At 41.9% G+C, this 24,148-nt stretch overlaps 1 protein-coding gene across 1 annotated transcript in view; it reads right to left on the minus strand.

Annotated features, from left to right (window-relative positions):
* Positions 1-534: 534 nt before the first annotated feature.
* LOC132894759 (cilia- and flagella-associated protein 57-like) overlaps positions 535-24,148 on the minus strand; it is a 38,356-nt gene continuing 14,742 nt past the window's right edge. Inside the window, exons 6-13 of the mRNA XM_060934876.1 lie at positions 23,976-24,115; positions 21,992-22,157; positions 21,510-21,620; positions 20,379-20,591; positions 17,719-17,892; positions 16,133-16,261; positions 7,700-7,721; positions 535-1,484 (exon numbers count right to left, since the gene is read on the minus strand). Of these exons, the coding sequence (XP_060790859.1) occupies positions 535-1,484; positions 7,700-7,721; positions 16,133-16,261; positions 17,719-17,892; positions 20,379-20,591; positions 21,510-21,620; positions 21,992-22,157; positions 23,976-24,115 (1,905 nt within the window). The remainder of the gene's footprint in view (positions 1,485-7,699; positions 7,722-16,132; positions 16,262-17,718; positions 17,893-20,378; positions 20,592-21,509; positions 21,621-21,991; positions 22,158-23,975; positions 24,116-24,148) is intronic.

The raw sequence follows: 24,148 nt of genomic DNA on the forward strand, positions 1-24,148 counted from the left end.
TATAGTCAGGCTGTCTGTTGTTGCCCAAATGAGGATGGGTTCCCTTTTGAGTCTGGTTCCTCTCGAGGTTTCTTCCTCATGTCGTCTGAGGGAGTTTTTCCTTGCCACCGTCGCCACAGGCTTGCTCATTGGGGATAGATTAGGGATAAAATTAGCTCATGTTTTAAGTCGTTCAAATTCTGTAAAGCTGCTTTGCGACAATGTTTATTGTTAAAAGCGCTGTACAAATAAACTTGATTTGATTTGATTTAAGGACTAAAGCAGGGTCCCATACAAAACTCTGGACTAAAAGGATTGCGTACAAGATGAAGGATGGGTCGAATTCTCAGCTGTTATGAGATCAGATCAATCAGACTGTGAAGCGAGTACTCCCCCCTGTTTCAATTGTGTGTTGTGTCTAGTGTCAAGTGTATGTGTTTTTGTTTTTTCTTTCCTTTTTGGATGTGGTGTTTGTCTTGTTCGTACAAATGTTAATTGAAAAAGGAATAAATAGAGAGTTTTGGTTTAAAAAAAAAAACTTACCAGATGGAAATCTCAAGTTCCAACCTGGATTTGGTTACTCAGATCTTCTATCTGCTGGATGTAATTCTGCCTAAGTTTGTTAATCTTCTCCTGCTCTTCCTGCTTGAAACTGTGAATCTTCTCCTGCTTGCATTTGATTAACTTCTCCCACTCCTCCTGCCTGACTTTGTTAATCTTCTCCTGGTTCTCCTGCTTGAATCTGTTAATGTTCTCCTGCTCCTCCTTCTTGACTTTGTGAATCTTCTCCTGGTTCTCCCGCATGACTTTGTTAATCTTCGCCTGCTCGAGTTTATTGATCTTCTCCTGCTCCTCCTGCATGACTTTGTTAAACTTCTCCTGCTTCAGTTTATGAATCTTCTCCTGCTCGTCCTGCATGACTTTGTGAAACTTCTCCTGCTCCTCCTGCATGACTTTGTGAAACTTCTCCTGCTCCTCCTGCTTGACTTTGTTAAACTTTTCCTGCTCCTCCTGCTTGACTTTGTGAATCTTCTCCTGGTTCTCCCGCATGACTTTGTTAATCTTCTCCTGCTCAAGTTTATTGATCTTCTCCTGCTCCTCCTGCATGACTTTGTTAAACTTCTCCTGCTCCTCCTGCTTGGGTTTATGAATCTTCTCCTGCTCCTCCTGCGTGACTTTGTTAAACTTCTCCTGCTCCTCCTGCTTGAGTTTATTGATCTTCTCCTGCTCCTCCTGCATGACTTTGTTAAACTTCTCCTGCTCCTCCTGCTTGGGTTTATGAATCTTCTCCTGCTCCTCCTGCGTGACTTTGTTAAACTTCTCCTGCTCCTCCTGCTTGAGTTTATTGATCTTCTCCTGCTCCTCCTGCATGACTTTGTTAAACTTCTCCTGCTCCTCCTGCTTGGGTTTATGAATCTTCTCCTGCTCCTCCTGCGTGACTTTGTTAAACTTCTCCTGCTCCTCCTGCTTGAGTTTATTGATCTCCTCCTGCTCCTCCTGTATGACTTTGTTAATCTGCTCCTGCTCCTCCTTCAGCAAGTTCGCCTGGATATTAGTCTCTAGTCTACTCTGAGCCTGAATGGTGACAGAAGATTAATATAGAAAAATATCAGAGGCTGCACATCAAATCAAATCTTTAGAATCATACGTTGCCTCTGGATTGAACTAGCAACCCTGAAGCTGTGAGGCGGCAATGTTACCCAATGCCCTACTGTGAAAGGTACTACTACAGTGGTGCTTGAAAGTTTGTGAACCCTTTATAATTTTCTATATTTCTGCATAAATATGACCTAAAACATCATCAGATTTTCACACAAGTCCTAAAAGTAGATAAAGAGAACCCAGTTAAACAAATGAGACAAAAATATTATACTTGATCATTTATTTATTTATTGAGGAAAATGATCCAATATTACAGATCTGTGAGTGGCAAAAGTATGTGAACCTTTGCTTTCAGTATCTGGTATGACCCCCTTGTGCAGCAATAAATGCAGCTAAACGTTTCCGGTAACGTTTTCCAAGATGGCAGCGCGTGTGGTTGCAGTGGCTTACGGCTCTCCTTTTCAGTGCTCTTTTTGTTTGTTTTTGTATTTCTTTCTTGCTTGTTTGTGCAACATCGGTTCTGCAAACATCCAGTACACCCGCCAGACACTTTTAGCCATCGGTGACCAACACCAGATATCTGTTTCGAGCGACTTTCTCTTCACGCATAACATCCCAGATGACATAGCGAGACCGCCGGGCTCTCCGTGGATTGTTGTCGGGTCTAGGAGGCGGCGCAGACGGAGGAGGGAGAGGAAGCAGAAGCGGGGCTGCAGGTCCGGTGCTATGTTAAGGCTAAGAAAACAACCACACAAGCCACCTCTACCGAGCCTGTATCTTTCCAATGCCAGATCCCTGGTGCATAAAACGGATGATCTGGAATTACAACTCACTGGAAATCGCTATGTTCGGGACTGCTGTGTTTTAATTATCACAGAAACCTGGCTTCATCCGGAAATACCCGATGCTAGCTTGCAGCTAGCAGGTCGCACTCTGCTCCGCTGGGATAGGAATGAGAACTCCGGTAAGAGCAGAGGGGGAGGGCTCTGTATTTACGTGCATGATAATTGGTGTAACAACGGAACAATTATAGATAAACACTGTTCCCCAGACCTCGAGTACATGTCTGTAAGATGCCGGCCTTTTTTTCTACCGAGAGAGCTAACTGTAGTGATTGTCACAGCTGTGTATATTCCACCTGACGCCAGTGTAAACACAGCGCTCTCTCTCCTGCTGAACACCATAAACAAACAGCAGCGGGTCCACCCTGACGGTGTTCACATAATCGCAGGAGACTTTAATAAGGCCAACTTGAAGACTGTACTGCCGAAGTTTTACCAACATGTTAAGTGTTCTACTAGAGGGGAGAACACTCTGGATCATGTTTACTCCAACATCAAGCATGCGTACAGAGCCATACCCCTCCCCCACCTCGGCCAGTCAGACCATCTTTCCCTCCTGCTCTCCCCAGCCTACACCCCCCTCAGACGCAGAGCCAGGCCCACCACAAGGACTATCACAACCTGGCCTGACAATGCACTCTCCAAACTACAGGACTGCTTTAAACAGACAGATTGGGACTTATTTGAACACCAGGAGCTGGAGACATTCACAGGAATGGTGCTAGACTATATCAAGTTCTGCATCGGGAATGTGACGGTGGATAAAAATATCCGGGTTTTCCCAAACCAGAAACCCTGGATGACCAGCCAGGTCCGCTCACTCCTCAGGGCTTGCGATGCTGCCTTCAGGTCAGGTGATAGAGCTCTGTACAGAGCTGCTCGAGCTGATCTGAAAAGAGGAATAAATAAAGCCAAGGCGGCCCACAGGCTGCACATAGAGTCCCACCTGTCCAGCAACAACACACGGGAGGTGTGGCAGGGCATTCAGGACATCACAAACTTCAGAGACTGCGATGTGCCAACAGGAGACTGGAGTGCGCCGCTAGCAGAGGAGCTAAATCGCTTCTTTGCTCGCTTTGAAACATCTCAGCAGCACTCATCTGCTCCTGCCCTGCCCCCACCACCACACAGTTCCTACACCACTCCTTTCACTGTACAGGAGCACGATGTCAGACGGGTGCTCCTGGCAGTGAACCCCAAGAAAGCTGCCGGCCCAGATGGTGTACCTGGTAAGGTGCTCAGAGCGTGCGCCCACCAGCTCGCCCCTACCTTCACCAGGATCTTTATAACCTCTCCCTGGCTCAGGCAGTCATCCCGCCCTGCCTAAAATCTGCAACAATAATCCCAGTGCCGAAGAAGTCTCCCATCACCAGCCTGAATGATTACCGTCCTGTGGTCCTCACCCCGGTAATCATGAAGTGCTTCGAGAGACTAGTTCTTCAGCACATCAAGGACCACCTCCCCCCAGACTTCGACCCCTACCAGTTCGCATATCGCACAAACAGATCCACAGAGGACGCCATTGCTGTAGCTCTCCACTCTGTGCTAAATCACCTGGAGCAGCAGCAGAGCTACGTCCGCATACTCTTTGTGGATTACAGTTCAGCTTTTAATACAATAATCCCGGACATCCTTATTAGAAAACTGGACACTCTCGGCCTCCCTCCTCTCACATGTGCCTGGTTAAAGGACTTTCTTACTAACCGGCCCCAGACTGTGAGACTTGGCCCCCACTCAGGGGCGGTTCTAGCCATTTTGGGGCCCTAGGCGAAATACAGACATAGGGCCCTCAAAAGTCAGTCTTGAAACACACATACAGAATAATGGTCATCCCTACTTGGCACATGCCATATCTCCTTGCTGTAAATTCAGAAAAAAAGATAGCAAACTGCCACTAACAATGTGCCCCAAGTAAGCTTCACAGTGAAACAGGTTTGAGATTACTCCAGCATTTGCCAAAATTCTGACAGTGTTTATTGCTCAGATCAAACCAGAAAGAGAGACAGCGACAAGGCAAACAACAGAAGAAGAGACAGTAGAGAGAGAGAGCCAATTTTAAGAGTCAATCTCCATATTTCAATAAAACAAGGATATCTGAAATCCAATTATTATTTTTACTCCACAGATACATATTACCAGATATAAAATGATCTTATTCTTATCATAAGTAGAACACAAATGGATACATATTACCAGATACACATTACCAGAGATACAAAATGATCTTACTGTTATCAGAACTACAACACAAATGGATATTACTCTATCGAAACCTCTACATTTCAATGGTATAAGACTGATGCCAAGATAAATGTACGAGAGAGAGAGAGATTGTGTGTGTGTGAGAGAGAGAGTGAGTGAGTGAGGGAGGGAGGGAGAGAGAGTAAGTAAGTAAGTTTAATTTGTAAAGCACATTTAAACACAGCATACACTGACCAAAGTGCTGTACAGAGTCAGTATTAAAAGACAAATGATCAAAAATAAAATAAATAAATAAAATAAAACTATAATAATAACAACAACAATAACAATAAGCTGATGGTTAGGGAAAGGCCAAGGAGTAGAGATGGGTTTTTAGCCTAGATTTAAAGGCAGAGATGGAGGGAGCAGATCTGATGTCCGGTGGGAGCTGATTCCAGAGGCGTGGAGCAGCAACAGAAAAAGCTCTGTCACCTCTCTGCTTCAGCCGCGAGCGAGGTACATGAAGAAGCCCTGTGTTAGAGGATCTTAGAGACCTTTGGACTGAGTGGGGCTGTAAAAGGTCATTAATGTAGGCTGGGGCCAGCCCACTTAGTGCTTTAAAAACAAATAATAAGACTTTAAATTGTATTCTGAAAAAGACTGGGAGCCAGTGCAAGGAGGCCAGAATGGGAGCCATTTAGTGACAGGAAATACAGTGGTTGAGAGATAGATACAGAGGGATTGTGAGTTTGTAAAGGATGCAGCCAGTACATTATTGAAATGTCCTTAATCTTCAAAATTCCATTGTTCATGTATTCCATCACCATTCCATAATGGGGTGTAGGTGTGTGTGTGTGTGTGTGTGTGTGTGTGTGTGTGTGTGTGAGTGAGTGAGTGAGAGAGTGTTTGTTTGTGTGTGCGGGGGGGGGGGGGGGGGGGGGGGGGGGGGGTAGAGAAAGAGAGAGGTATGAGTTTTTAAAGGTTGCAGCCAGTACATTACTGAAAAGTCCTTAATCTCCAAATGTCCATTGTTCATCATAATCATGAGAAAGAAAGTCCTACTTGTTGCTGGCTTCTCCAAAGTCTTTTGGAGCACAAGGAACACATTCCTCAGCAGAGTCAACAGCGGAGGTTGAAGCTGTAGCAGACTCAGGCGATTTGAAAAATGTAGTTAGTTTCAGAAGTGCAGCTGCATTCTTTTTGCTTTGTGCCCTTTTTTTTTCGTTTAGCGCAACCACTCTCATAACTGCACTTCATCTTGTTTACAGTTCCCTCTGCTTTGGTTTGAATTTCCGTCGCGCACCTGTCTATGTCATCAGATCATGGACTAGTCCAATGTAAAACAACCAGGGTGTGTGTGTGTGTGTGTGTGTGTGCTGGGACAAATACTATATACACATGAATTCGATATTCTGATGCTATTTTGGTGTGTTTTTCCATTTATATCGTTGACTACTTAATATCAGAGACAAATTAAGATGACATATATGTTGTTTGGTGTTTACCGTGACGGGGCTGACTGTTAGGGGCCCCCAAATTTTGGGGGCCCTAGGCAACCGCCTTGGTTTGCCTAATGGTAAGTCCGCCCCTGCCCCCACTTCTCCTCCACCTGCACGTTGAGCACCGGCTCTCCACAGGGCTGTGTGCTGAGCCCCCTCTTGTACTGCCTCTACACCCACGACTGTAGTCCGACCCACAACAACAACAACAACCTTATCGTCAAGTTTGCTGACGACACCACAGTGGTCGGACTCATCTCAAAGGGAGACGAGGCAGCCTACAGAGAGGAGGTCCTGAAGTTGGCAGCCTGGTGTTCAGAAAATAACCTCGCTCTGAACACCAAGAAAACCAAAGAGCTCATTGTTGACTTCAGGAAGCACAGCACCGACCTAGCCCCCCTCTACATCAACAACGTGTATGTGGAGAGGGTCCACACCTTCCAGTTTCTCGGTGTCCTCATCTCCGCCGACATCTCCTGGTCAGCAAACATTACAGCAGTCATTAAGAAGGCTCAGCAGCGGCTACACTTCCTGAGAGTCCTCAGGAAGTACAACTTAAGCTCCAACCTGCTGCTGACCTTCTACCGCTCATCCATCGAGAGCATGCTGACGTACTGTATTACAGTATGGTATGGCAGCTGCACTGCTGTAGACAGGGAGAGGCTCCAGAGGGTAGTTAAGGCAGCACAGAAGATCATTGGCTGCCCTTTCCCCTCCCTGATAGACATTTACACCTCCTGCTGCCTTAGCAGAGCTAAGAATTTTATCAAGGACAGCTCCCACCCTGGCTTTGATCTGTTCGACCTGTTGCCCTCAGGGAGGCACTACAGGTGCATCAGGACAAAGACAAATCGATTAAAAAACAGCTTCTTTCCAAAAGCCATAACCGCCCTGAACTTGGATATGCTCTGACTTTATAGTCTATTTATTTTACTATTTTTTTCCACAATATTTTTATTTTATTTTCAGTTTTTAACACTTTTACATACAGCCTTTACATTCATACATCTTCATTCAACTTCCATACTGTAGATCGCTGCATTTACTTAGAGACAAACGTAAAAGCAGAACAAAACATAACACTCAAAACAAGAATGCTCCTCCTGTCAAAGGTGGTAATCTATATACAATCGAGTATTGTTTGTAATTAATGTAAATTAAAACACATATATAGAAAAACAATATAAACCTTCCAAAATTGGGAACTGCATTGTCCACAAAGACTAGTCATCCACTTCTTTGCCTGTTAAATCCAAGTCCTTAATGTAATTGATGAAACGGCTCCATATGTCCTCAAATACATGCCGTTTAGCCTTTAGTATGTAAGTTATTCTCTCTAATGGCAGGCTTGCTAACATCTGTCTTATCCATTGAGTAGTACTTGGTCTGTAAATCTTTTTCCACAATAATGCATCACATTTCTTAGCATAAAGCAAGCTGAGGTCTATAAATGCCCGCTCATTCCTACTATAGTTATGTTTCTCTGGATATAAGCCCAACAAAAAAAGTTTAGGGTCCAGCAAGATTTGTTTTGAGATAATCTTCTCGACTACAGCTCTTACCTCTTCCCAGAATATTTTAATCTTTCTGCATTGCCAAATGCAGTGAAACAGAGTACCTCTGGATTCCATACATTTTATGTACAGATACATCTGGTACATTTTTATTATATCTATTTAAATCTACCGGTGTCACATATGTCCGCATTAACCATTTGTACTGTATAAGTTTAAGATGTGTATTTATAAACATAGTGTGAGCCTTAGCACAGGCTACTTTCCAATCCCCATCTGTAACTTCTAATTGCAAATCTTCTTTCCATGTATTCAATTTATACTGTGCATTTTCTGATGAATAAGATGTCAGCAACCTGTAAACCTCTGATATGATACCCTTTCTTAAACTGTTCTTTATCATAATTTCCTCCAAGGATGAATGTGGGGGTCTAGTCAATTAATTATTTTGATTTGCTTTAACAAAGCTTCTAAGCTGAAGGTACTTGAAAAAATGTTTCCTGTTGAAGCCAAACTTAAAGCTCAACTCCTCAAAAGACATCATAATATCTGAGTCTGACAAGTAATGATCTTGGACCATTTTAAGTCCCTTAGAGTGCCACAATTGAAATGCTGCATCCGCGCTCCCTGGTACAAAGAAACGATTACCCCATACTGGACTATATTGAGATAATGTATGCTGTTCCTTTAAGTATTTTTGAACATCATACCATATCTTTAACATATGCTTTACTATTGGGTTTTTAGTTTGTTTCTTTAGTCTTTTTACTGTGTCTGAGTACATGTACGAGGGAAGAGGCAACGCCAGACCATGAGACTCCATTTCAGTCCAATGTGGAGGCTCATTTGCTGAAAAGTAGAACATAACAGACCTCAGCTGTGTAGCCCAGTAATACCACATTAAGTTTGGACACTTTAAGCCCCCTCGGTCATATGGCAAATATAACAAAGACAAATGAAGTCTCGCTCTCCTATTCTTCCATATAAATCTCACAAACATATTTTTAGTTTTTGAGAAAAAATCTGGAGGAAGTGGCAGAGGAATATTTTGAAATAGATAGAGTAACTTCGGCAGTATATTCATTTTTAAAATATGAATTCTCCCAATTATAGATACTGGTAGTGACATCCATCTATCGATTGATTCATTAATTTCCATCATTAAAGGTTCATAATTAGCTTCAACAATGTTTTCCAGTCTTGGCATAATCTGTACCCCCAAATATTTAAACTGATCTACAACATTAAATTGAATTACACTTGGAATTGGGGCGGCACGGTGGTGTAGTGGTTAGCGCTGTCGCCTCACAGCAAGAAGGTCCTGGGTTCGAGCCCCGGGGCCGGCGAGGGCCTTTCTGTGTGGAGTTTGCATGTTCTCCCCGTGTCCGTGTGGGTTTCCTCCGGGTGCTCCGGTTTCCCCCACAGTCCAAAGACATGCAGGTTAGGTTAACTGGTGACTCTAAATTGACCGTAGGTGTGAATGTGAGTGTGAATGGTTGTCTGTGTCTATGTGTCAGCCCTGTGATGACCTGGCGACTTGTCCAGGGTGTACCCCGCCCGTAGTCAGCTGGGATAGGCTCCAGCTTGCCTGCGACCCTGTAGAAGGATAAAGCGGCTAGAGATAATGAGATGAGATGAGACACTTGGAATTGGATTCTTTCTTTCATTTGAGTTGAGTAGTAATATAGAAGATTTTGTGTTATTCACCTTATATCCCGAAATATCACCAAATGTTTTAATTAGCTGTAACACAACCGGTATTGTTTTGTTTAAATTAGATAAAAATAGACTGTGATGACCTGGCGACTTGTCCAGGGTGTACCCCGCCTTTCGCCTATAGTCAGCTGGGATAGGCTCCAGCTTGCCTGCGACCCTGTAGAAGGATAAAGCGGCTAGAGATAATGAGATGAGATGAGATATAAATAGAATAACATCATCAGCATATAAGGATATTCTACGTTCTGTCGGCCCCACTGTTATACCACAAAATTGCTGATGTGAATGTACTCTGATTGCAAGAGGTTCAATTGCTAGTATGAACAATAAAGGAGATAATGGGCAACCTTGCCGGCACCCTTTACTGATTTTTATTGGTTTTGAAATATTTCTATTTGTCAAGATTTCTGCAGTATAATTTTTATATAACACCCTAACCCATTTTATAAAATCACTTCTAATTCCAAACCTTTCTAAAACATTGTAAAGATAAGGCCATTCGACCCTATCGAAGGCCTTTTCCGCATCTAATGATAAGAGTGCTGCATCTGGCATTTCTTTGTTTGTATGAATAATGTTCAATACTCTTCTTACATTGTGAAAACCCTGCCTTCCTATTATAAATCCATTTTGATCTCTATTAATAATATTTGGCATTAACTTTTGTAAGCATATTGCCAGCAGTTTACATAGTATTTTAAGGTCAGAATTTAGCAAACTTATTGGTCTCATGTTTTCACACTTGTTAGAAGGTTTACCTGATTTTGGCAGTAAAGTAATTAAAGCACTATTCATAGAGGGTGGAAAACTGCCTTTCTGAAATGCCTCCAGAAACATTTCCAAAAGTGGTATTAGCAACTTATTTTTGAATTTTTTATATAGATCAATTGGGAGACCATCTGGTCCTGCCCTTTTTCCTGACTTCATATTATCAATGGCATGCCCTGTTTCCTCTGCAGTAATTTCCATCTCCGGATCGTCATCATTGTTGGGTAACTTAGGTATAGGTAGTTCATCTAGAAAACTATTCAGATTTTGCACATTGATCTCGTTTTTAGTATCATATAATTCTTTATAGTAGCCTCTAAAGGCATCGTTAATTTTTAAAGGGTCCACTATATCTTCCCCATTAGATGTAATGGTTGTAATTGATGTTTTGGTTTCCAGTTGTCTAATCTGCCATGCTAATAATTTACCCGATTTGTCACCGCGTTCAAAGAACGATTGCTTTAGTCTCAGAAGACTAGAGGCAGCTCTAGAAGCAGGCAGCTTATCATATTCAGCCCTCAGAATCAGTAATTCGCTTTCCATTTGTGGGTCACTTTTCTCATAAACTTTTTCCTGAAGAGTCTTTATTCTATATTCCAATTACACTCTCTCCTCACGTGCCGTTTTTGATTTTGAACTTGTATAACTGATAATATGTCCTCTTAGGAAAGCTTTAAATGCTTCCCACTTTATACTAGCAGAAGTTTGTGTGGTGTTATGTTCAAAAAACTCTTCTATTTGTTTTCCTATATATTTTACAAATTCTTCATCTTGTAACCATGTGTGATGAAAGTGCCATCTAGCTGGGTCTTTTGTCAATTTTTTATCCACATATACTATACAACATGGGGCGTGATCTGAGATCACGATATTATCATAGAAGCTGTAATGAATTTTGGATCGCAGTTGTGAGGAGATTAAAAAATAATCAACACGAGAGTATGACTTAAATGTGTTTGAGTAGCAAGAGTAGGTTTTGGCATATGGTCTCAATTCTCTCCAAATATCGAACAGGCTGTATTCGTTAATAAAGCGATGAATAACTGCTCTACTTCTATTATGAGATTGATCTACTCCTGTAGATCTGTCCATACTAAGATTCAAAGTACAGTTAAAATCCCCTGCTATTACATAATGTCCTGGAAGTGTTGAGAGAGTAAGGAACAGATTTACAAAATAACTAGGATCGTCTGTATTAGGGCCATATAAATTTACCAAGTTTAAGTTTTCTGACAATAGAGAGCCCTGGATGATTAAATGCCTTCCAAATGTATCCTTAATTACATTTTTCACTTGAAATGGGACGGTTTTATGAATGAGGGTCGTAACTCCTCTGGCCAGGGATGAGAATGATGCTGTATATACACTACCCTGCCATCTCCTCCATATCCTAATAGTATCCTTTTCTAAGAGATGCGTTTCTTGTAGAAACACTATTTTGGAGTCCATTTCCTTTATTTTATTCATGACTTGTTTAACTTTTCTAATTTGTTGTAGACCTCTGCAGTTCCAAGAAACAAAATTAAGGTTTACTCCTTGAGACATCTTTAACAAGGGACAATGATAGATTACCTTGCAATATGAGAAGAAAAAAAAACTTAGGGAGGAGCATAACAAACATGGATTCTTGAACATAAATCCAACACACTAAACATGAACTACTTCCCCTTTCCCACTTTTGTGGGAGCCCCCCGAAAACATCTTGACTCCCGATATCGCAATCTGTTCCACACTTAATGAGGATCAGTCAAACCACTCTGCTATCCTCTAACCGAAAAAAATAATAATCTCTGCCGCTGTTATAACAATAATTAACACTCGCCTGCAACATACGTAGCGTGTTTGTTTTAAGTCTATACCCAACAGCGTTTTTTATTTATCAAATATGCTCCACAAATCAAATGCATCCCAAGTTTAATGTGAATGTTCAAAAGCCCAACGTATTTTAGTGTGTGCGTTTTTTTTCCTGTGAATGCCTGTGATTCAATGTATGCACTTGATACCAAGGCCCACATTACAGCCTCATCATGAAGTGGAGACTTATGCATTGTGAATAATATATTGTTAACTGAAATTACCTTCAAAATACTAATACGCCTTTAGAACGCAGGTTAAGTCGAATTTGTGATAGTGATTTTCAGCACCATAATTCAGGTATTATATTACCGTATTCAAATGCTCAACCATTTAATTTTAACTCCCGCCGATGTCGTCTTTGATCTTCCTGACAAACTCTCGGGCTTCTGCTGGCGTTTGAAAAGTATAAGGCCGAATCCCATTTCACCCCTTGGACCAACCCCTTAGCCCTTCCCCTCCATTTTGCGCGTTCACGTGAAGGGGTAGGGGTATCCCAATCCCAGTTAACGCGGAGGGGGAGGGGAAGGGGTAGGGCTTCTGTACCCCTCCAAACGGAGATTTTCCTGGAGCAGACTCCGAACGAAGGGGTTTGAGTGATTTCCCACAATGCCATGCGGATTTCAGCGAGATTTCATGCGGATTTCAGAAAGATGGCGGTTCCCGCGGCGAAAGATTGTCATAAATGTATTTTCTCCATTATTTACGTGTTTTAAGTTGTTATCCAGAGGAAACACGCCGCTTGATTCGCTTTCGAGCTGAGAATGAGCAGCGATTTCTGAAATCCAAACTGCTGCTAAAAAGCTTTGGGAGTGAGTATTGTTTTCGGTTGCTTTACTGCGTACGTTTTGTTCTGTTATTCTCGCTTTTATTGTTTACATGAGTGTTCTGACACCTCATTCTGTCGGATGTGGTGCACGAAGCGCCAAAGATATCCCATTCAGTGGTGTTAGTTAACAAATCACACCCTGCCAGCAGAGATTTCTGCCTCTGGCTCTGACTGTAGCGGCTGGTCGCAGCCAATGACGCGTCGCGTTTTGCTAACGTAAACGCTGACGGAGGTACGCGATGACGTATGCGATCGTTGAAGGGCTATCCCAATACGTAAGGGTTGAATTTCAAGCCCTATCCCTTGTAGCTCAGTTTCAAGGGGAAGGGCCAAGGGGAAGGCGGAGGGGAAGGCGGAGGGGTAGGGGTAGAAATTAGAATTGGGATTGGGCCTAAGTCCGGTCTTTATATGTTATCCGCAGTCTGGCGGGGTGAATCACTCCATGTCGGATCCCCAAGTTGCGCAGCACCTGGCGGATTGGGTCGAAGTTCTTCCTCAGCTGGTGTATCCCCGTAGCCACCAAGTCAGTGTAAAACCGTACTTGCTGTTCCTTGTAGCGGATGTCCCTTTTTCCCCTTGCAGCTTCCATAACTGCCCGCTTGTCCTTGTAATTGAGAAACTTCATTATAAGTGTTCTCAGTGGCGCCTTTGGGTCCCTCGCTGGCCCGATTCGGTGTGCCCATTCAATATTAGCCGCAGCATCCAGTACTTCCGGGATCCACTTCTCCAAAAAGGAGCATGGGTCCCGTCCCTCCGCGCCCTCCAGCAGACCCACCAGTCTCAAGTTATTTAAGCGGGATCTGGTTTCCAAGTCCAAAAGCTTGTCCTCCAAAGTTTTATTTTTTGACTCCAGTGTGTGGACTTTGGCCTGCAAACCAACTACGTCATCCTCGGCGGTTGATATCCGTAGCTCGGTCTGCGACACTCGCTCTGTGCACTCATTTATCTCCCTCCTCATATTTTCTATCACCGCCATAACTCCATCAAATCTTGAAGTCAACTCAGTTTTCATGCAGCTTATAGCAGCCAGCACTGTTTCCGCCGTCGCCCCTCCGAGTGTCTCCCCTTTGCTAGCCTCGTCCTCCGCCATGTCCTCGTCAGCTTTCCGTGTATCACCACTAACACGGTAGTCAGGTAGCTTCGGCTGCTTTGACGGTTTGCTTTTTCCTTTACTTACACTGGTAGCCTTCAACATTACAATATCCACGCTCACCTTATATTACCAAGTTAAGTTATAATTGCGAGTGTTTTTAGTAGAAATGTTAATGGCTACGGCAGAACAGCGCGAAGCACGTCTCCCTAGGTGGCCGCCATACCCAGAAGTTTCTTATTTTACTATTTTACTAATTTATAATGTGCAGTACTTTATAAGGTGACTCTCTATGCAATACTTTTATAATGTGCAATACCACTCCATAATGTGAAACGCAACACATTCACCTCAGGACTGTGCACCTTAGACACAACACATACACCTCAGGACTGTGCACCTTACACACAGCACATACACCTCAAGTCTGTGCACCTCACCTTACCTTGCAATACTTCATAATGTGTAATATTTTATCTTATAATGTGACTCTCTCGTGCAATAATTTATAATGTGACTGTCTCTGTGCAATATTTTATATGTGCAATACCTCACTCCATAATGTGTAAGACAACACATACACCTCAGACTGTGCACCTTACCCCCCTTACACCCCCCCTTTGTTTTTTTTCTCCCCCCCTTCCTCTCTCCCTCTCTCTCTCTCTCTCTACACGCTGTTTGCACTGTTATTGGAGATGCTTTAATCTCATTGTACATGTGTATAATGACAATAAAGGCATTCTATTCTATTCTATTCTATTCTATTCTATTCTAACTGTTGATCAGTCCAGCACACTGGTTTGGAGGAATTTTAGTCCATTCCTCCATACAGAACAGCTTCAACTCTGGGATGTTGGTGGGTTTCCTCACATGAACTGCTCGCTTCAGGTCCTTCCACAACATTTCGATTGGATTAAGGTCAGGACTTTGACTTGGCCATTCCAAAACATTGACTTTATTCTTCTTTAACCATTCTTTGGTAGAACGACTTGTGTGCTTAGGGTCGTTGTCTTGCTGCATGACCCACCTTCTCTTGAGATTCAGTTCATGGACAGATGTCCTGACATTCCTTTAGAATTTGTTGGTATAATTCAGAATTCATTGTTCCATCAATGATGGCAAGCCGTCCTGGCCCAGATGCAGCAAAACAAGCCCAAACCATGATACTACCCCCACCATGTTTCACAGATGGAATAAAGTTCTTATGCTGGAATGCAGTGTTTTCCTTTCTCCAAACATAACACTTCTCATTTAAACCAAAAAGTTCTATTTTGGTCTCATCCATCCACAAAACATTTTTCCAATAGCTTTCTGGCTTGTCCATGTGATCTTTAACAAACTGCAGACAAGCAGCAATGCTGTTTTTGGAGAGCAGTGGCTTTCTCCTTGCAACCCTGCCATGCACACCATTGTTGTTCAGTGTTCTCCTGATGGTGAACTCATGAACATTAACATTAGCCAATGTGAGAGAGGCCTTCAGTTGCTTAGAATTTACCCTGGGGTCTTTTGTGACCTCGCCGACTATTACACGCCTTGCTCTTGGAGTGATCTTTGTTGGTCGACCACTCCTGGGGAGGCTAACAATGGTCTTGAATTTCCTCCATTTGTACACAGTCTGTCTGACTGTGGATTGGTGGAGTCCAAACTCTTTAGAGATGGTTTTGTAACCTTTTCCAGCCTGATGAGCATCAACAACACTTTTTCTGAGGTCCTCAGAAATCTCCTTTGTTCGTGCCATGATACACTTCCACAAACATGTGTTATGAAGATCAGACTTTGATAGATCCCTGTTCTTTAAATAAAACAGGGTGCCCACTCACACCTGACTGTCATCCTATTGATTGAAAACACCTGACTCTAATTTCACCTTCAAATGAACTGATAATCCTAGAGGTTCACATACTTTTGCTACTCACATATATGTAATATTGGATGATTTTCCTCAATAAATAAATGACCAAGTATAATATTTTTGTCTCATTTGTTTAACTGGGTTCTCTTTATCTACTTTTAGGACTTGTGTGAAAATCTGATGATGTTTTAGGTCATATTTATGCAGAAATATAGAAAATTCTGAAGGGTTCACAAACTTTTAAGCACCATTGTATAAGGGAAACATCACTCAAAAAATATATAGTTAAATTTCAAAGACTATTTAGCTCAGTGCATGGTCATACTTAGATTATATTAAGATCATGGTCATATTGCTGACTGCATGGTCATATTTACCTTTTTCTCCGGATATGTTCACCATGGGCCTCCTCAAGATAACTTGTTTCTTTCACCATGCTCAACTTGCATCCCTTCTGGTCAGTGATCGTCCAGATGAGCAGGGAGCCGTCTTCTGAGGCAGTCAGCAGATACTGATCATCAGGTGTGACGACCATCTGTGCACATGACAAAAGAAAAATGGTGAGTTGGAGAAATTGGAAAAGTTTATTAAAAGCAACAAGAAAAGCTATAACCATCATCAGTAAAATAAATCACTTAGTCAGAAGGAGGCACACAGCCAAGGAAATAACTGACTCATTGTTCTTCCTTGGCCATTACTTTCTGATATCAGCACTACGTTCAGACTGCAACCTGAAACGACCCATATCCGATTTGTTGTGAAATCCGATTTTTTTGTTAGGCCGTTCACATTACCAATTATATGAGACTTGTATGCGATCTCCAATATGAACGGAAAACGACCCAAAAGTGTCCCGCATGCACAAATTGACACGTAATAAGCACATCTACGTAATACGTAAACAAAAAAAGCGCACTCTTCATGTTTAATGATTTCTTTTTTGTTTGTTTGTTTAATTATCTGGTTAGTGTTAAAGTGTGAGGTCTCGTGTGTGTTTTTGTTTCTGAACTGAAATGAAAACGTGTAGCCTGGTAACGAGGGTTGACTCCTAAATGTCTCTCTAATTTCTATATAAGTGCACTACATGTTACTAGGAAGTAATGGATTTTTAAACTCTATATAGTGCACTCGAGCTTCAGTAGGCAGTCATTTGGGATACGGCCGCTGTATTACCAAACTCTTAATTCAGGCTTAATAATTTGCACATATTTATTTCTTCATATTAATAAACTTTTTCTACATTTTTATAAATATTTATTTAGATTGTTTATAGCCAGCTGAATTCTGCAACTTCTCTCAGCGCTGGCTCAAGGTGCATAAACACCAGTGCAGTTTGCTATGGAGATGAGGCGAGACCTGGCGATGTGGTTTTTGTGGCGGCGGCGGAACTCGCACAATAATCTGATTAACAGCAGACTAATGAGACCGAAGGTGTCAAATTACTGGAAATTTCCAGAACAATCTTATAATCTTGTAATACAGGATGGTTTAAGTTATAAATCAGTTATAGAAACTGTTTTATTTAATCAGGCTAACAGATCAACATCCAGGTCCCTACCAAATCCACCATTAGCTTGATCAATTCTATAAAAGTCTATTTAAATTCTGAAAACTGTACAAATGTTGTTGTTTTCCACCAAAGAGGAGGGATTAGCCAACGCAGAATAGTGACGTTTGTCTCTTGTTGATGACGTGTAGGTCGCATGAACGCGACCTGTCTGGTCAGACTGCAGTCGCATGTGAAAATATCAGATATGCATCGGATTTAGGACCACATATCCAAGCGGCCTGGGTCGCATGTGAAAAAATCGGATCTGTGTCGTTCAGATTGTCAATAACAAATCGGACACAGGTCGCATATGGGCAAAAAAATCGGATATGGGTCGTTTCAGGGTGCAGTCTGAACGTAGTCCAGGATGCTTCTTTGGTCATTATTTATTACAATGCATCATGACACCAAAAGAACCCCCCCCCACACACACACACACGTACTTTGGTGATGGGACCAGAATGTGCCTCATACTCTGTCAAGGATTTCTCCTCTTCTAACGGGTACTGTAGGACTCGGACAGTACCAATAGCAGTTCCAAAGAAGATTGCTTGGCAGGAATGAGTCATGGAGATAGCTGTGTAGGCCATGTCACCTGAGAATATTTCCCATAGGATCTAAATTGAAACAAACACCAGAGGTGTGAGTGACAATTTAAAAAAAAAAAAAGAGGAAGCTAGGGGGGTCTGGGGGCATGGTCCCCCGGAAAATTTAAAAAACTTAGGTCTTTTATCCTTGCATTTCAGCATACAAATTTGTGTAAAAAGAATACATACTTTCAACAGAATAAATTATTTAATCAACCACATTTCACAACTTTTGAGAATAAGACAAGGTAAAAAAAAAAAAGTAAGCTATAATAACTGAGATTCAAGAAGGTAAAAATCAAATTTTGAAAAATCCAAAAATGTCAGTCAACGTTAGTCAACAGCACTATCACATGGTCTTCTTCCTCTTGGACACAACACTACTCTCATGAAGCTGAATGGACTTCTCCACATCTGACTGCAGAGTCTCCTGAAACTTCCTCTTTAATGGAGGAACAACTGTAGGAATTGTCACACCACAAGACTTGAGTTTTTGACTTTCCTGCAACTTCCTTGCCTCTTTCTGTTCCTTGCTGATCCTGTATGCTTCATGCATGTTTCTGCAGAGAGCTGTATCCACTTTGGCATGTTTTGGATCAGCATGAAAGTGCATCTGGACTGATGTCATTTTCCTGCTTAACAGTTCATGCTTAACAGCACTGAATGTCTATTTTCATGCTGCCTGAAGAATCATATAAAATGTCCCCCATAATGCTGAATGTCCCTTCAACCATGGGACCATGGAAGCATGACAAAAGAGCTTTCACCATCTTTGATAACAAAGGATATCTTCCACACTTCCCAACTTTTGCCCACTAGAGATCCACCTTTTCATCTTGGCATGCTAGTGGCCATGGAAGATGACCATCTATGGTGTAAGCTCTCACTTGAAGCCATCCTCATCATCATGACCATCACAACCACCAAATCCTCCCGAGCACATCATCATCATCATCATGATGTCAGGTCTCCCCAGGCAAGTGCAAGAGAGTAAGACAAGGTTTTCTTCCTTATTTCGTGTGCCTGTTGCTACCTCCTCAACAGTGGACAGACCAGTGTCCCGTGGGTGATGTCAGGTCAGAGCTTGCTAGCTCCACTACTGGTAACATTGTAACCCAGTACAACCTGCCGCATGGTTGGGTAGTCGGCGACTAAACTGGCTCCCCACCAGCTTTTAGCTGATGAGGAGGGTGGCACGACACCCAGCAGGATTAAAAACAAGACCTATTAAAGGGCAGATGAGCTCCATGTGAACCAACAGCCATTGTGCAAATCTTACAGGATGGGTAGGAGTGGTGACCCCCATCGTCTCTCGCTACAGAAATGCAAAATGGCACAAACCCGAGCACAGAAACGCGACCAAAAACAATCCCTGCTTGGTTTTGTTTCTTTTATCTGTGTCCCCTTCTGCTTGGTTAAAGACAATGGCGGCTCTGTTCGTCTTCCCAACGTGTTCTTTCACGCTGTTTGCCATTAGTGACGTTCACACAGCCTCCACATCACGTGCGACTGTCGCGGGATGGTGACGAGTCGAGGCAAATTTCAGCTTCCTTCTCTGGAACTACCGGAAGTGTTTATTGATCTTAAAATATGGACAGTTCCGCGGCAAACCGCAACTGCATTCGCTTCGCGATATTTTTGAGGGGAAAAACTAAGCAAACTTTTTTAAAAATAATTTAATAATTTACGCGGAAAGAGATTTTTTTATGTGAAATACAATGTTTAAAGGGGGCGGCACAGTGGTGTAGTGGTTAGCGCTGTCGCCTCACAGCAAGAAGGTCCGGGTTCGAGCCCCGTGGCCGGCGAGGGCCTTTCTGTGTGGAGTTTGCATGTTCTCCCCGTGTCCGCGTGGGTTTCCTCCGGGTGCTCCGGTTTCCCCCACAGTCCAAAGACATGCAGGTTAGGTTAACTGGTGACTCTAAATTGAGCGTAGGTGTGAATGTGAGTGTGAATGGTTGTCTGTGTCTATGTGTCAGCCCTGTGATGACCTGGCGACTTGTCCAGGGTGTACCCCGCCTTTCGCCCGTAGTCAGCTGGGATAGGCTCCAGCTTGCCTGCGACCCTGTAGAACAGGATAAAGCAGCTAGAGATAATGAGATGAGATGAGATGACAATGTTTAAAACCGCGATTTTCCGCATTTCTGAGGAAATTTCACACCCCTGAAACACATACAAATCAAGTAATTCTGTCCATACACATACAGAGAATTAATTACTTTAAATACCAGCTGGATTCAATATTTGTTTCATGCAAAAATTTAGCATTGATATTAATTTCTACAAACTGCAGCACCTGCTAGAGGGCAGAAGAAGAAGACGTTTTATAATACAGAATATGCAGTACATACTTCATGTTATTCAGGACAATATGTAGCTTTAAAACTAGGACCTTGTATCTTGCAGTGAGTGTGTGGATTATAGCCTTTGTTCATGATGTGTTGTTCAGTCAACCTGCTGTACTTGTAACTTTATCCAACTTTCTCAGAGTCAAATATTCATGTATTTTTTAAACTTGCCTGTCCATCTCGGAACTCATTTAATATGAAACTGCTGGCTACACCAAAGATGGTCCCAGTGTTGGGCGAGAATATCACATCCGTGAAGATATGCGTTTCCTGCATGTTCTGAGACTTGCAGGCTCCGGTCAGAGTGTTCCACACATACACAAAACCATCCAATGCACATGACATCAGACTACGGTCATCTTCACTCCACTTCACAGACAGCACCTGAAGGATCAGAACAGGGAATCTGAGTCATGGATATTTAGAATGGTCTTATTATTTTTGCAAAAATTTTTCTTTCCACATTTAAAAAATATATATGTGCCACTTCTTTTTTTAATCCCTGTAGCATCATCTGATTTGAGATAAAGAGGAAACAATTTTTCAAAAATTTAGTACAGACATTTCTTTGAGGAATATGACTCAAAAATCCTGTCAGGTTATCTCACATTAATTGCAAACATAACATGAAAAAAATACTTGCACATATAACATTTGTCTTGCATAACAGGATTTATTCTATCCACATTCACTGGCTATGAGCAATCACTTCCTCTGATTGGCTACTCTACTACTAAGCTATCAGCTCATATACCGTGAGCAGAGAAAAATAAAATAGCGGAGTGTGTTGCTGAACCAATTGAGGGCGAAATAAAAACTCTACTTGAAAACAAAACACCAAAAAATACAAAAAAAAGCAACAGAATATGGAATAAAAGTATTTGATGGTAAGAACATATCTTTTTTAAATTTTCAATAATAATAATAATAATTATTATTATTATTGCATTTTTCATAAATTGCTACTGTCATTTCGTCGTTTTGTTGACATTCTAAGCGGAAATGATTTTGTCGGACGTTTTGTATAAAGTTTTTATTTATCGAATTTGCAAAAAATAAAAATAAAAATGCTCTGTTCTTCAAAATCCAGTGAATGTGGATAGAATAAAACAGTTATTCCACTCAATCTTGTCGTACATGGCTTATAGCCAACTCAACTCAACGCTACGCGCCTCATCGGCTATCAGCTCATGTACGACTTGATTTGGTGGAATAACTAACTGTTAATTAGTTACACACCCACATATGAACTCAAGGACACACCTTCTGCAAACAGGCCCTGTTGTAGTGAAATGTACTGACCTCGCTCATGTTGCCATGCAGTTCCAATATTTCGCCTGTTCTGATGTTGCAAATGTTGATCAGGTTGTTGCTGACAGTGGCGAAGACGTTGCCATCATGGCTAAACACACACTGTGGACACACGGAAATTGAACACTCCTTTATTTTATTTTTAAAAGTACTGAATTAATTGGTAACATACTTGTGGGCACGTATATGCAGAAAATATATAAACAACTGTAAAATTTACTGTAGAACGGAAGTCATTGTGGTTGAATAATGGACAGATACAGTAAAAGCAAAGACAACAGACAACCTGCGCTGTAGGAATCATCTATAACATTTACTCCGACCACCATTTTAGATTTTTCACATTACTGCTTGTCACATTGCCCAACTTGCAAAGAATCATAAAATCTCAATCCAGATGTCACTTGATGCTCTGTCTCAGTGTTGTGCACTTGGATAGAAAATGTTATGGCAGCAGATTACTGAGTACCCACCTCAGTGCAGTTGCATATGTTGAACTCCTTGACAATACGGAATTCATCACCCAATAGATTCATGAGGCAGACTTTATCAGAGAAGCCCAGCAGTATGGAACGGCCATTTGGGTGCAATGAGATGCAGTTCAGTATTTCAGGAAACTCCTTATACAGCTCCAGAGAACTGCAAGGAAAAAAAAACATGACACCACTATACGATTAGAAAACTATCACAGGAAATTAGAACTATGGACATTTTGGTACCCATGTCTGATGCTATGATGGTTTTGGAATAGACATATTGAGTACCAGTTATACAATGCCTGGTCAAAATATATGATAGCTTCTACAGTTCCCATTCACAACATCAAACTGAGATTGTGGTTTTCTAGCCAGACGATGAAGATAAGAAGAAATAAAAATATTTATTCTATCCACATTCACTGGAGCAGTCGTGTGCTCTGATAGCCTAGTAGTAGAGTAGCCAATCAGCTCATATACTGTGAGTAGAGAAAAACAAAATGGCAGAACGTGTTGCTGAACCAACCAAGAATGAAATAAAAACTCTAAAACAAAACCCTCAAAAAATACAAAAAAAGCAACAAAATATGGAATAAAAGTATTTGATGGTAGGAACTTATCTATTTTATTTTTCAAGAATTATTATTATAGCGGGCGGCGAATTACATTGATCTTGTGGCGGCACGGTGGTGTAGTGGTTAGCGCTGTCGCCTCACAGCAAGAAGGTCCTGGGTTCGAGCCCCGGGGCCGGCGAGGGCCTTTCTGTGCGGAGTTTGCATGTTCTCCCCGTGTCCGCGTGGGTTTCCTCCGGGTGCTCCGGTTTCCCCCACAGTCCAAAGACATGCAGGTTAGGTTAACTGGTGACTCTAAATTGACCGTAGGTGTGAGTGTGAATGGTTGTCTGTGTCTATGTGTCAGCCCTGTGATGACCTGGCGACTTGTCCAGGGTGTACCCCGCCTTTCGCCCATAGTCAGCTGGGATAGGCTCCAGCTTGCCTGCGACCCTGTAGAAGGATAAAGCGGCTAGAGATAATGAGATTATTATAGCATTTTTCACAAATTACTACTGTCATTTCACCGGTTTGTTTACATTCTAAGTGGAAATGATTTTGTCGGATGTTTTGTATAAAGTTTTTTTTAATCGAAATTGAAAAAAACAAAAATGATGCTTATCTGTTAGGACTGGGACTGTTTTGGCCTCTAGAGGCCACTGTTATTTCCTTTTCTGGCCATGTTTGTTTTGGGCCTCTAGAGGTCACCACTGTGTTCTGTGTTTTGTTTTTGTCTTATTGCCTGTTTCCTGCCCCGCCCTGTCCTTAATTAGTTTGTGTATTTATACCCCTGAGTTCAGTCCTCTTGTCACAGAGTCTTTGTGCTGTTATGTTTAGCTCCAGTAACCTCTGTTCCGATTTCCTCGCCCGTGTCTTTGTACTTTGCTTTCTTTTGGACTTTGTGTTTACCATTTTTGATCCTCTGAGCGTTTGTATTTTTGCCTCTTCTTTTCTGGTTTTTTGGCTCTTTGTTTCTTTGAACTTTTGTTTTTTTCCTGGTTATCTTCTGAGCGTTTGGATTATACTTTTGTTTTTGCCTTGGATTGTAAATAGTGTAAATGTTGTAAATAAACCTTTTGATACTTTTTCTACTTACGCCTCTGCATTTGAGTCATCCCCCTGGTGGCCCAGTGGGGGTCTGCTGGATTATCACACCAGTGAACCAGGTTCAAATCCCAGCAAAACCCTAACATTATCAAAATCCAGTGAATGTGGATAGAATGAAACAGTTATTCCACTCAATGTCATCATACATGATTTATAGCTAACTCGATTTTGTGGAATAACTGTTAATTATTTTCTACAAGAAGCTGAGACTTTATCCCTAACTAAGAAATGTATTTTCCTTTTATGTCTAGTGCTTGTAATCATTGTTGTTCACATTGAGTTTGAGAAAAATGCTATGCCAATAAAACATTAACAGCTCCTACTTGGTCATGTAGTTCCAGATGCACACTGAGTTGTCTGATGAGCAGGTGGCGAAGAGGGGTTTGGATGAGCAGGTGGACAGATCTGTGATACTCTCCAAGTAAACAAACTGAGACAGGAACTCAAAGTTGGCCTGCTTACTCTGGAAAAATAATCACTGGAGTCAGTACAATGA

This window comes from Neoarius graeffei, chromosome 12 (assembly GCF_027579695.1).
Source record: "Neoarius graeffei isolate fNeoGra1 chromosome 12, fNeoGra1.pri, whole genome shotgun sequence".
Taxonomy (NCBI): Eukaryota; Metazoa; Chordata; class Actinopteri; order Siluriformes; family Ariidae; genus Neoarius; species Neoarius graeffei.